Here is a 13311-nt window from a genome sequence, read left to right on the forward strand (position 1 = left end):
AAGCATGCACAGCCATTGCCTATGTATATAAGAGCTGTCTGGGTATCCTCATGTGGACGAATTTTGAAATGACAGATATTTTGCTCTACGTCTAAACAAATATTTGATCTATGATTGCATTGCTTTCACAGATGAACTCTTGTTGTTCTCGGACAACACAAGTTTCCAGGTTAACAGTTTGCCATTTGTCATCAACCTGACGGGCCCATCCCCTATGTTCAGTAGGATAGAGAACAGCTCCATCATGGTTTAATCCTAATGCAATAACAGGGAAGACCAAATGTACAGAGGCATTGCGTGTAGTTAGGACAAAAGCAGTGGCTGTGTTTGAAATGGGATCATAGGTAAAGTTCACCAGGTTCCACCAGGATTGGAATTCTCTTTCAAATTCAGTGGCACTGTCCCAGATTATTTTCCGAATTTCTGTGGGGAAGGTGCCTTCCTCGCCCTCTCTTATAATTGCAGCAGAGACAGATTGCATCCACAATTGTGCCTGGATACAGCTGAGGGCTAAGGAAACATTGTTCTGTGTAGCACTAAGTGCATCAATTACCAATTTGTGATCATCCACATTCACTCTTTCCCAATTTGGTAATATGCTTGATAGCAGTCTCTGGTGTGTTCGCAAAAGCCAATAAGAATGACTGCAGTAGTTGCTGTAATTTGGTCAAATCTCTAATTGTGACAGCCAATTTATTCAAGTTCAATTAATTTACATGTTATGTATAATATCATCACCTGGTGTTACCATAAGGGGAAGGAAAAACATTATTTCTGTTGTTCATCACTAGTGTTATCATGGTTTGTCAGGTCTTCATGTCCCTCGGAGTTCTTCTGAAAAAGTAAACACAACAGACTCTGCCACGAAGAGGCAGAAAAGGTTAGAACAATGGAATTGCCAGAGAGGTTTTGAACAGCAGTGGTACTTCCCCTACAGCAGCAGGGGGTCCACCAAAAACAGGTTGTCCAGGGTAATGCCCTGGGTTCTTGAAATCATCTGCTCCCTGTAGTGAAGGAATTGTGCTTGGAGCTGTCTGGCAAAAAGCAGTGATTTTGGAACACTCATTTACCCCCCATCTATAGTAAGAGGTGTGAGAAGTCCATTTAATCTTTTCACCTTCTGCCCTATCCTGCACACTTTTGACAGTAAAGTGAGAAACATTACCAGATTGAATTTCCTGTGGGTTTAGGAAAATCCCAAACCATCCCTGCATTGCTTTAACAGTATTATCTCCTGTAGCTCTTTTAAAAGCATCAGCCTGGAGCAACCCAAATATAAACATAGCATAGGACTTGGTGTTAATACAGACAAGAAAGTAATTCTGTCCCTCACTTTGGAAAATACTCCAAACAGTTAACAGTTCCCCAATCTGGGCATTGTCCTGTTCCTCTCTGTTAGCAGAAGTGGGGGAGAGAGGAGGGGTTGCTTTAGTCACAGAGGCAGGTTTATTTTGGCTGCTACCCAAGCTCCCAGTTTCTTGGATTGCCCAGTTCTCCTTCACCTCCCTGGGAGCCAAGCCAACCACAAACACCCCTTCCCAGGTAGTGTACCTTTTCTCAGCATCTTTGAAACCATAGGAATAAAATCCAACAGGCTTTGTCAGACCCTCGGGACCCTGCTGCCAAATGTGTACTGAAAGTTGTGAGGAGGCAAATCCCCACTCCACCTGAAAGGGGTCTATAGGATTGATAGGGTCCAGTGCTTGGTGAGCTGTCACTTCAAGAATCAGCAATTGCAATTTTTCCTTCTGAGAAGAAGTCCAATCCCATTTTATTCTTTTTCTCAGCAAGTCATAAAGGGGAACAAAAGGGTCATTCTGGTTACTAAGAAGTTTATCTGGTCTTTCTATAGGAGACAGAGCTACTATGGTTTTCTGAAGGAGAATTGCTGTAGGTTTAAGTGTTCCCGGAAGCCTTTGAGTTAAAGAGGTCATAATTTCAGGCTTTACAGGTGATTGGATTGGAGATTCAAAACCAGGAATTAATTTCTTTTCATGAATCAATTGCAGGCAGCCGGATTTGTGAATGTTTTCCAGGAGTTGGTCAAGGGTACCAACCAAAAGGTCTCTCCTTTCCAAGGGGTTAAGCCCCTCAGCCCAATGAGCTGTGTGCTGATTTGGGGACCATGGGATGCATCTGTCTGCTGTTGTTAGGAACACCCCATGTCTCCAGCACCTGCCGGCTTCTTGTTCTGACAAAAGAATCTGATCTCCCCCAGTGAGAGACACTTGACAAATGTGTTCTGTTTCAGATTTTTGGGGGAGAAGCCCGTACTGCTTTGCAAGTTTTGTTAATTCAGTAGCAGTGTACGGGATTTCTTTAGTGGTTTTGTGCGGGCTAAAATCTTCATTATTGATATAGTTGTATTCTGTTTTAATTAGAGGTTTTATGTTGTTACAGCAGTGTTTCCCACAATTTTTCATCAGGGTTAATTCTGTTTGAGAACAATTTTGACTAGTGTGAGGAGTTTCTTTCTCCTCTGTTTCTTTTGAGGAATCAGAGTTCTGTGAATTTTTAACATGTTCCTCTCTCAGGGCAGTCCGTAACAAGTTATTTACATTTCTTTCTTCATCCAATTGTTTTTGCAAAACTTCAACTAGGTTTTGGAGGGAGTCTATGATAGCATTTTCCTCACTTTTTCGCTTAAAGCGAGTTTCTATGGCTGCTGTGAGACAGGCACCCAAGACTGAGCAGAGGATGGTTTTATTTTTGCCCAGTTTAAATTTTGTTTCATGTTGCAAAGAAGATATTCTATCAATAATATTTTCTAAGTTAAACCAATTGCAGTTTGCCCATCCTTCTCCCTCCGGAGAAGGTGTGGCATTGTATTTAGCAAGCAGAGCATAAAATTCAGCTTTACCTTTTGCACTGAAGTTTTTAGTCATTTTGTGAGGGGACCAAAGCTACACCAGGGAGTTAACTTAAGTTACACAAATCACACAGCCTTTCCACTGTCCCCTTGCTTCCCTGGGTAGTTGAAGAGACAGAATCAGTCTGGGAGGCCCTGTGAGGTTGCTTCAAATTTGTCTCTTCCTTCCCAGACAGTACAGATACGCACTCACATGAACACATACACACAGAAATGTTTTCTTTGTGAGGGGACCAGAACCTAGAACAGGGAAAAAGCCACTCAGCCTTCGCTGGGCCACCCCTCGCTCCCTGTGTAGGTGAAGGGACAATATCTGTCTAAAAGGCACTGCTTAATTACTTCAAGTCTGCCCCTTCCCTTTTAGACAGTCCAGGTACAAAAAATACAGCAGTAAAAAACAGTAACAGGTTCAAATTCACCTCAAAAACAACAGTAACAGGTTCAGATTCAATTCAAATACAACAACAACAACAACAGTATCAGTATCAGTATCAATATCAGTAACAGCATCAATATCAGGATCAGGAGAAGTATCAGTGTCAGTGTCCGTGCCGGTAAAATCAGTAACAGAAGTGACAGTGACAATTTCCCCTGCTTTTGCACCGAAAAATCTTTTGTGTCAATTCCGGAGCCTGTGTGCTCAATCGAGCATGAGATTTGGCTTTGGCGTGTGTAGTTTGTGAGAGGTTACAAACTACACAAAACCTGCAAAATCTCACTGGCTGCTGGAATCCTTGTCCGTGACGCCAATTATGTGAAGGTCCGCCCGAAATAAACGGGTGACGAATGATTTTTGGGTGCAAAAATAACCAACAAGAGGCACAGGGGTTTTGCAGTAACAAATCAACAAGGTGCAATTTATTGATTATAACCACAGCTAAATATGCATTTGGTTAAGGGATCCGGGGAAGAGAAGGGTAAGACAAGAAAAAAAAAAGGGTTGAAAGAAGGTCAGGGAATGGAGTATAGCTACCAAGACGTGATGTCTTCGGGGTCCCGCCGCCGAAACTCGCTGGTACACGTCTTGGGGAGATCTCAAAGGACAGTCGGGCCGAACCCCAATATATATACTGTTCTTGGTTGGGGGAAGGTAACTGAAATTAGGTTTCCATGGAGGGGAGAAGTCCATTGTTTTCATGGCTGAATGCTCACATGTACGTTAAGTTTTCCCCCTCCCTGAGTTGGGAGGGAGTACAGTCCCAGTCTCTGGAAGGAGGTTGCCAGGGGGGTGCCATGGGGGTGCCATGGGGGTGTCAATAGGGTGCCAGAGGGGTTCTTGGTTCCTTGATGAGGAGATTCGCATCTCTGTTGGTCTGTCACGGTGGTTGAAGACAGGCAAGAGGGGTCTTCTCATGGAGCGGGGGGGAGCCACCCCAGAGCTCAGTCCAGCCAGCTCAGGAGTTTGGAAGAAAGTCCAGTTCAATTGTCCAGAAAAGGGCAGCATGCCCCCTTCGAGTACAGCATGGCGTGTTCTGCAAGCATCACTTGTGAACACACTAGATAACACACAGGAGACTTTCTTTCCCAACCGGCTCAGCACTTTTAACTCTTCGGTAGTCTTTTTCGGATGGACTTCTACAGGGGCTGGTGATGGTTGCCATGGAAACTGACCATAGCAACAGGGGGTTAGTGATTGTTGCTTAGGATCAGATTTTTCACAGGCCCTCAGAGGGTTTCCTTGGGGACTTTCCAAGAGTCTCCAGGCTGTTCCAGAGCTGGAATGTCACAGGCACAGACAGGGGCTCCATGGAGACCTCCCTGGGCTTTCTTGGGATGGTAAAGAGCCCTGTGGTCAGAGGCAGTCTCAGCCATTCCATGGTGACATCCCAGGGGACCTTGTGCTGCAAAGGCACCGATCTGTCACAGGCACTCACGGGGGATCCACGGTGACATCCCAGGTGTCCCCAGGCTGCCAAAGACCCAGGATGTCCCAGACATTAACAGGGTTCCTGTCATGGGCAGATATATTTATATAAATATGTATTCTCTATTATGGTAATGATTAGACAAAATTGCCTTAATCAGAAATATTTATGCCAGGATGTAAGAGACGTAAAATATATTATACAGAGCACTAGGAAATTATTTCAAAGCAACTGTATTAAGGAAAATCTGTAATTAAGCAGAGATTGATGTCACTCCCCCAGACCAATGACCATGGGCAATTCCCTTTGGCTCAGCCTGCAGCAGTGACCTTCAGGGTGTCCCCACCACTGGGAGGAATCCCCACACCCCTCAAGAAGGGAAATGTCAGGAGATGCTGCCATTAAAATTTGGGATGGGGCTTTTCTCGTCTGAGGTGCTGCCCTGTCAGTCAGATGTGCCCAGGCTGGGCCAGCTCAGCAGCGCTGCAGAAGCTCTCAGTGGTGTCACTTGGTTGTTCCTTTCTCTGGGGATTTTTCCAGCTCTGCCACAGCTTCAGCTCCCTCTGAGGATGTTGAACTTTGGGATGGAGGAGTCAGGCCGGTTTCAGCATTATTCACCCCCAAAGCAGTGTGACTCCCCTCCTTCATTGCTTACTGGGGGCTTTGCAAACAGGACCTTGCTGGAGTTGTTGGAGCCCATTGCAGGCAGAGCCTCCTGCTCCAGCAGGAACTGCCTTTCCTGTGCCATCAGCAGGGCAGGTCCTGCTGCAGGAAAAGCCCCAGGCCAGCCCCAGCACAGGGAAGGGCTCGGGCACAAGGGCAGAGTGCCGTGCTGGGAGCTGTGCCAGGGAGAGCCTGAGGCACCAAAGGCACCTTGGCAGCAGCAGCTGCTTGCAGGCCATGGCCAGAAGCCTCCCTTGGCAGCCCGGCCTGGTGGCCACCACTGCAGAGCTGCTGCCTCAGGGCTCATTCCTGGCTGGGCTCTGAAAAGCCACTTCTGCCCCAGGAGCCTGACTGGGAAGCCATTGGCCCCAGCACCTTGGGGACAAGATATGAATGCCAAAACTCTTCATGGCAGCAGAGCCAAGGCAGGGGCAGAGGAAAGGGCAGAGCCAGGCCCAGGGGACAGGGCTGCCATGGTGATGGCTGTGAGGTCACTGCCCCTGCAGCAGCCTGGCTGCCCTCAGCAGACATTCTGGCCAGAAGCCTTGTGAGGGCACCCAGCACATCAGAGAACCCACAATGCAGGAATTCTGTCACTGGGGATGAGAGGGTTTCAATGGGAGAGGTTGCACAAAGCTCCTGCTCTTGGACAATTCCAGGGATGGGGAATCCACTTCTCTGGAAAAACAGCTGCAGTTTCCTGCCACTTTCTTAATTGTAAAATATTTCCTCCTTCTAACAAATGTTATTTTGTCCCCATTCAGTTTAAAGATACTGACCCATTTTCTGTCACGGTAGGATTTAGGAGAAAATAACTTCGAATGCTATTTTTACCTTTTCACAGACCTTGGAGAGGACTCAAAAATCTCCCAGAATGGGGTTTGGAGGCCTCATCACAAAATCAGCAGGGAGAGTCTGCGGCCTCTGTGGTCAGTGGTGTAGAGACTGAGGACTGAAAGGGAATAGCCTGGGAGGGATGGATGGGTGGTTTCAGAGAGGCTGGAGCTTTTCTTCATAGTAGGAATAAGACTGAAGAAGACCTAATAGCACCAAGTGCAGCTTGGGAGGTCCAGACTGAACACCAGCAGAAAGGAATTTCCCTGTCAGAGCAGGGCTGTGGTGCAGCACGTCCCCAGCAGGAGCCTGGAGCAGCCCCAGGCTTTGTGTGGGCAGGCAGAGGCAGGCAGGAGGCAGAGCTGTCAGCAAAGGAAGGGCCCAGCCAGGTGGGGCAGCCGGGGATACCGACAGCCTGCAGGGACAGAGGCGAAGGTTTGCTCAGCAGCAGAGACACCTTTCCCTTGCTTGTCCCCTGCTGTCATCACTGCCACCAGTGTTCTTCTCTACCTGGAACCTGGGGACATTTTCTCAGTCCTGTCTCTCAGATGGATCTATTTAAAGTATGAGAAACTTCAGTGTTTCACCCTCTTTTTGAGTCCCTGAGAAGGTTTTTTGAGTACACTGTGAGGGACTGAGTCTGATGCAAAGAGCACCAAAGCCCCAGAGGCTCATTAAAGTCCCTGTGCTGTGTCTGTGCTGCTGAGCTGGGCCGGGCTCCTGGCCCAGAGGCAGCTCCTGGCAAGGGCAGCGCTGCAGAGAGACAGCTCTGGCCAGGAGCAGCTCCTGTGCACAGCCCAGCAGGGCTGGGGCACTGCCAGGGCCCCTCAGGGACACCAGCAGGGCACAGACAGAGCTCACAGGGGCTCAGCACTGGCAGGGCCTGTGGGATGGCCCCGAGGGGGCTGTGTCACAGCAGCACCTCTGTGGCTGTGTCATAGAGGCACAGAGCAGCTGGGATGTCAGCCAGGGGCTTTGTGACAGCACAGAGTGGGCTGTGTGAGGTCACAGATTGGGCTGTGACATCACAGAGTTTGTTGTGTGAGGTCACTGAGCAGCTACAGCATCATAGAGGGGACTTTGTGACATCACAGAACAGGCTGTGAGATCATGGCATGGCTGCATGACATCATAGAGCTGGCAGTGATGTCAAAGTATGTGCTGTGACCTTACAGAGTGTCAGTATGACATCACAGAGAGGGTTTTGTGACATCACTGAGGTGGGTTGTTACATCACAGAGCTGGCTGTGACATCATAGGGTAGGATGTGAGGCCATAGACAGATCCTGACATCATAGAAGGTGGCTCTGTGACATCAGGGAGTGGGCTGTGACAACACTGGGTGGCTGTGTAACATCACAGAGCAGGCTGTGACATCACAGTAGAGATTGTGTAATCATAGAGTGACTTTCTGACATCACAGAGACTTCTGTGACATCACAGAGCAGCTGTATCACATCATAGCGTGGTGTCTCAGAGTTGGCTCTGGGACATCACAGGGGCAGTGTGACATCACAGGGGCAGTGTGACATCACAGGGGCTGTGTGACATCAAAGGGATCTGTGTGACATCACAGTGGCAGTGTGACATCACAGGGGCGGTGTGACATCATGGGGGCTGTGTGACATCACAGGGGCAGTGTGACATCACGAGGTCTGTGTGACATCACAGGGGCACTGTGACATCACAGGGCCAGTGTGAGGTCCCTGGGGAGGTCACTCTGCCCTAGCCCCCCTCACAGCTCCCCCCAGAGCAGTCCAACCTGCGCGTGCACAGTGGGGCCCCCTGTCCCCCTGGGTCCCTCCGCTCCCAGCCCCGCAGCCTCCCCCAGAGGGTGTTCCACGAGATCGACCCCAGAGCCTGACACAGGGACGGGGGGCCGGGGCCCTGGGGTGGAATAGAGGGACAGGGACCCCCTGGCAGCGTCCCTGTGACCCCCAGGGCCAGAGCCTGGGCCAGGGCTCCTTCATCCTGCTACCAACGAGGCCTTGAGAGCCCTGAAAAGATCCCCAGCAAGGGAGCAGCAAAAACCAGACTGAATATTAAGGGACAGCAGCACAAAGTTCCTTGGCAAGAGTCACTCTGCTCCTGACTGGACACTTCAGGCATAACAAGGAAACAAAGCAACAACAAAACCAAACAGAATCTAAACAATCAAACCAGAAATTTACTGAGAACTGGGGCTTTCATTCCTAAGGAAAAGAACTGTCCTTCTTATCTAGGTGCCCATGGCCAGAATTGGGATTTCCCCTCCAGTATTCCCTATTGTGACAGAGTGGAGGAGTTTCTTGGCTCAAGACATTTCATGTGTGGGGAGTGTTGCAGTGTGTTGCAATTTCCTGTTTTAAACTTCCCCAGCCCCTTCCCAGGTGTGGCAATATCTCTCTTCCCTTTCCCCTTCCCCCTCGCCCCCTGCTGGGCTGTCAATCAGTCTTAACATTCCAGCAAGGCCATCATGTGGTTGGTCAGGTTCAAAAGATGCCCCTGTGCCCAGAGGTCATTGGCCTGTCTGGGTGTCATCATTCCCTGAGACCCTGCCCCTCCCACCTGGTTGGTGGCTCAGCTGTCCCTTCCCTCCCCCTCCCCCTGGAGCTTAAAAAGTCACTCAGGCCGTGCGGTCGGGATTCTGTTGGAGCTGTTACCTAAGATTCAGACGTCTGTGACCATGCAATAAACTCTTGATATTAACCCTTCAGCAGAATCTGTCTCCTTTTCCTCCTCACCTTAGCCTGAAGCCTTCTCACCTGAGGCAAACTGAGTTTCTACAAGCCGGGACTTGTTTCGGCGCTCAGCTGCATCATCCAGCCAGCCAAAAGTGTCTCTGAGGTGAAACACCACAGTTGCTGCCTTTGGCCCAGGAGCAGGCGTCAGACGAGCCCAGGCACAATCTACCTGGTAATATTGGATCTTATTCCAATAGGGGAGGAAGGGGCAGGTCCAGCCCTCCCCTGCCCTGGAACCCCAGCCCTGCCCTGCCCTGGAACCCCAATCCCCCCAGAGCCTCTATCCCAGCTCAGCAGTGGCTGCCAGTCCCTGGCACAGCACAGGCAATGCTCCACAGCCACCTCTGCAGCCCCCAGCCCAGCTCCTGAGGGACCAAATGAGCCAAAGGCCCACCTGGGGGAAGGGCCCAGGAAGACCAAGGGGTATTGAAGGCTGACCACAAGGCAAGCACTCATCTTGACCCTATCTCTTCTTGGAATTTCCATCTAAACGCTACTGGAATCCAGGAGTTGGTACCTCTGTGTATGCTCCTCTGTATCCTTTTTGCCTCTCTCTCTTTCTGTCCTTTTCTTCTATTTCGGTCCTTTTGCAAATTTGAGTAATGTAAAATTCAAATAGCTCAGAGTTTGTGAAGTTGAATGGGCCAAGTCAGTGCTTTAAGAAGTGTTCTGTGTTGATTGAATGTCATATTAAATCTTTTGCCAAAAATTCTCTGATTTTCTAAAGTTACCAGTAAAGACTGTTTTGTTGTTTTGAGCTCCTGAGGATCTCTTGTTGGTATTTCTCCAGGAAGTCCAATTCAGAATACAGAAACAATCGTAATTCCTTTTAAATGTCTCCTTGACAGAGTTTTCTACTGGATGGAAGTCAGGGCTTGTGTGTCCTGCTTGGCACAGCCCAGGCAGGGCTTTCCCAGCCACATTCCACACTCCATTTCCCAGCTGGAGCCGCTGGTTCCTCTGAGTTGTGCTGCCCCAGCCTCAGGGACGCTCTCCTTGTCTGCCCATTCCCCCACGGTCTCTGGGCAGGGATGGCCTCAGTGGGGGCTGCTGACATCCTCAGCACCTTGGAGGCTGCTGCTGAATTTTCCTGCTCCAGAGGCTTGTTCAGCCTTCAGCTCTTCGGTGCAGGAATTCAATGTCCCAGGGCTCATTAACATTCAGAACAGCTAAACAAGCTAAGCTTCTGGGAATAATTTGATTTAATTAATAATTTGTTCAAATCAAACGTGTGGTTAATTAGTCATTTCAGAAGCCATTTCAATGTGAATAGCCTGAATTTAAAAAAAAAGCAAGAAAATATTTTTTTAGGTCCTGTAATTTTTTTTTACTAGTAATTCCTTGAAATGTGCAATCTCCAATTGACATTGAATCCAAGTACCTCCTCATGCAGTTATACTGGGTATGAAAATCAAGACCTTTCATGACTGACAATCAATCAGACTCTGTTCCTACCCCCACGCCTGTCGCAAACATTTCTTCACAGAAATCCTTTCTTTCAGATTTCTGCGTCTTCTGGAGGGCAAAGGCCTCAGAAGACAAAGTAAACATTTATTATCAGCTGCTGTGGAATGTAACAGGGGCACCTTGATTGGCTCATGCTTCTTGTTTATCATTAAGGGCCAATCACAAAGTGCAAGGCTGGAGACTGAGTCCTTGGTCCGCAACTTTGTTATAGATTTTTTTCTATTGATTCCTAGCCTAGCCTAGCAGCTCTGCAAACCTCTCTCTTTATTCTTTTCAGTATAGTAATAATGTATTATATATGATATCTCAATAAATCAGCCTTCTGATCAAGAAATAAGATTCACCATCTCTCTCTCACCAGCAGCGACCCACTCAGGCGTGGTAATATCGTGTGACCCCTCGTGTCAGAGCAAAAATTAATTTGATAAGACCAGAGGAGCAAAATTGCTGCACTGGGTAAAATCCTGTATGTGTAGCATTTGATGGCTGCTTTGAAGTGACCACAGAAGTGGATTCAAGCCAGGAGCTGAAGAACTGAAGATCCTGATTTGGACAGAGTTCACAGCCAAGGCTGACCACAACAGAACCTTCTTCTGGAAAAACTTCAGGAAAGATGATGGAAAAGAGCAGCAGACCTGTGGAGCTGGCCAGAGCAAGCTGGACTCTTTCAGAAGGTACTGTTCTTTTTTCTATCCCTGAGGATTCAGCCCTTCATAGTCTGTGGCTGTTCGTATGGTAGACACATGCCTTGCCAGAAGAGATTCAATTCTCCCCTTCAGAGGAGAAGCATATTGCCCTCTAGAAACACTGGTGTAGAGAAGATGGGGTTTTTTTGTCAGAAACAGATCTCTATGGGTTCTTTAGATGGGCAAAGCTTTTTGGGTTCTTTACCAATGTCCTGTATGCTTTGGATGGTTTTGTCTGGGAATGCCTGGACTCGATTATCCAGTTCGTCTGGAGCCAGGGACATGTCCTTCCTTCTATCTACCCAGCATTTATAAAGCTTTTCCCAGTTCTGAAACGCAGAGCAGCTCTTTTTCCATGGATTTCTAACTGTTATAGACAGGCCCCGTTTCCACCGGCCCTGGCAGAAGACCCGGTGGGTGATGACTTTGGGCTTTCCCCCCCCCCCCGCTTCACGGCAGGGGGGGCGAAACTGCGCAGCACGAAGAAGTTTTTTTTTACTCTTTCTCCGGAGCCTGCGCAGATGAGCCCCTCTCCTCCCCCCCCCTTCTCTCTCTCTGGGGAGATGGGAGGAGGCAGTGCCGCTCCAGCCACACCCGGCCTCTCAGACTCCGCCTCCTTCACACATGGGGACGGCACCAGTCTCTGAGGCTTCCTCCACGCCCCTGCCAGAGCCGCCTCTCCAGGAGATCCCGTCTCCGCCTCTCCAGGCGGTCCCACCCGCGGTTTCACCGGGCTCCCCGCCCCGTCAGAGCCTGCGTCTGACACTGCAGAAGAGACAGCACTTCCGGTCCCTGAGCTGTTGCTAGGCAACGATGAGGATGCGTCTCCAGCTTCCGGCTCAGCGTCGGAGAAGGCAGAAGAGACAGCACTTCCGGTCCCTGTTGAGTTGCTAAGCAACAGCGATGCTCCGCTGCCGCTTCTCCCGGCCCCTCCGCCGCTCCCGTCGGCCTCCTCACCGCCTCAAGCCTAGACAGTCCCTGTTCAGGACGATGTTGAAAACCGCGTTGAACCCGCGGGACCCTCGGAGCAGCCCGCGGCTGATCTTACAATCAGCGTGATTCCCTCCCCAGTTCTGGCTTCCCCCGCGCTGCTTCCACCGGCAGCTTGTTCGAACTCAGACCATCCCAGACTGGCTGCTCTAGCAGCTGCCCCGGCGGGGGGTCTCTCCTTCTGTGGAGCGGGGACTGCCCGCCAGCTGACTCTGGGGGCAGCCTGCCTGCCTGCATTCAAGATCAGCATTCTCGGCAGGTTGGGGAGTGTTTGGTCGGTTGCTGTCCCATGGAGGCTGCCATCTCTGCCGCCCCTCTTGTGCCCTAGTGGCGAGGGGCAGGTGGGTTCTGACGAAAGTTCTGCCTTTGGTCCCCAGCCCGGTGGGGGTGGTGCCATGAGGCAGATGGGAGACACACCTGATGCATTTGCATTGCAGAGGCAGGGGGCACAGCGGGAAGCGATCATGGCTTGCTTGCTGTGGGGAACAAACATTCCTAGATCTGAGATGAGGATTTGTGGGGCTGCTTCTATTTCCCTGCTGCTGGCATGCCTCAGTGGCTTTGGGGAAAGGAAGCGTCTCACTACCCGTGCTGCCATTGTGCTGGCAGAAGGGTTCAGGCCTATGGAAATGCAGAGCCTGCCTTATGGGTTTGGCCTGGGCCGTTGGGCTCAGATAGTTCCTGGGCTGGGCCCACTGCGTGGCCTCCTGATGTTTCTGGGAATTCTGATTTCTCCTACCGGTCCTGGTCCCCCTTTGTGAGCCAGTTTTGGGGTTCCTGGTCCAGCATGGGCCAGGGCACCCAAGGCCTTTTCCTTCTCTGGCACTGCTCTGCTCGGCTGCTGCTCTTTTGCTTTTCGATCAAAAAAAAAAAAAAATTACAAAATTAAATAAAAAAGATTGAAAATAGCGGGCAACAGCTCTGAAGCGCTGAAGCACTGAAGAGCCAGGAAAGGACATTCTAAAAATTGTTCAAATTGTTTTTAATAGTTTTAAATTTTTTAAAATTGTGTTATGCTGTTTCAGGACAAAAAGGACTCAGTTATTCCAAAGGAAACAACTTCAGCACTTGGACTGTTCCTGAAACTCAGCTGCATGGACTTGAATTCTCTTTGCATTGTTTCTTGCAATTTTCTCAGATTGTAGGATTGTTTTAGTGATTTGTGAGTATTCTATATTTTACAGGTGAAGAAATTTCCTGTTCATTCCACATCA

The 13311-nt window shown here is 49.5% G+C and overlaps 1 protein-coding gene across 1 annotated transcript in view; it reads left to right on the top strand.

Annotated features, from left to right (window-relative positions):
• The window catches only part of LOC131096425 (uncharacterized), a 1435131-nt gene that overhangs the window by 98529 nt on the left and 1323291 nt on the right, over positions 1-13311 (top strand). Inside the window, 1 exon segment of the mRNA XM_058044763.1 lies at positions 271-325. Within this exon segment, the coding sequence (XP_057900746.1) occupies positions 271-325 (55 nt within the window).

Source organism: Melospiza georgiana, unplaced genomic scaffold, assembly GCF_028018845.1.
Source record: "Melospiza georgiana isolate bMelGeo1 unplaced genomic scaffold, bMelGeo1.pri scaffold_29, whole genome shotgun sequence".
NCBI lineage: Eukaryota > Metazoa > Chordata > Aves > Passeriformes > Passerellidae > Melospiza > Melospiza georgiana.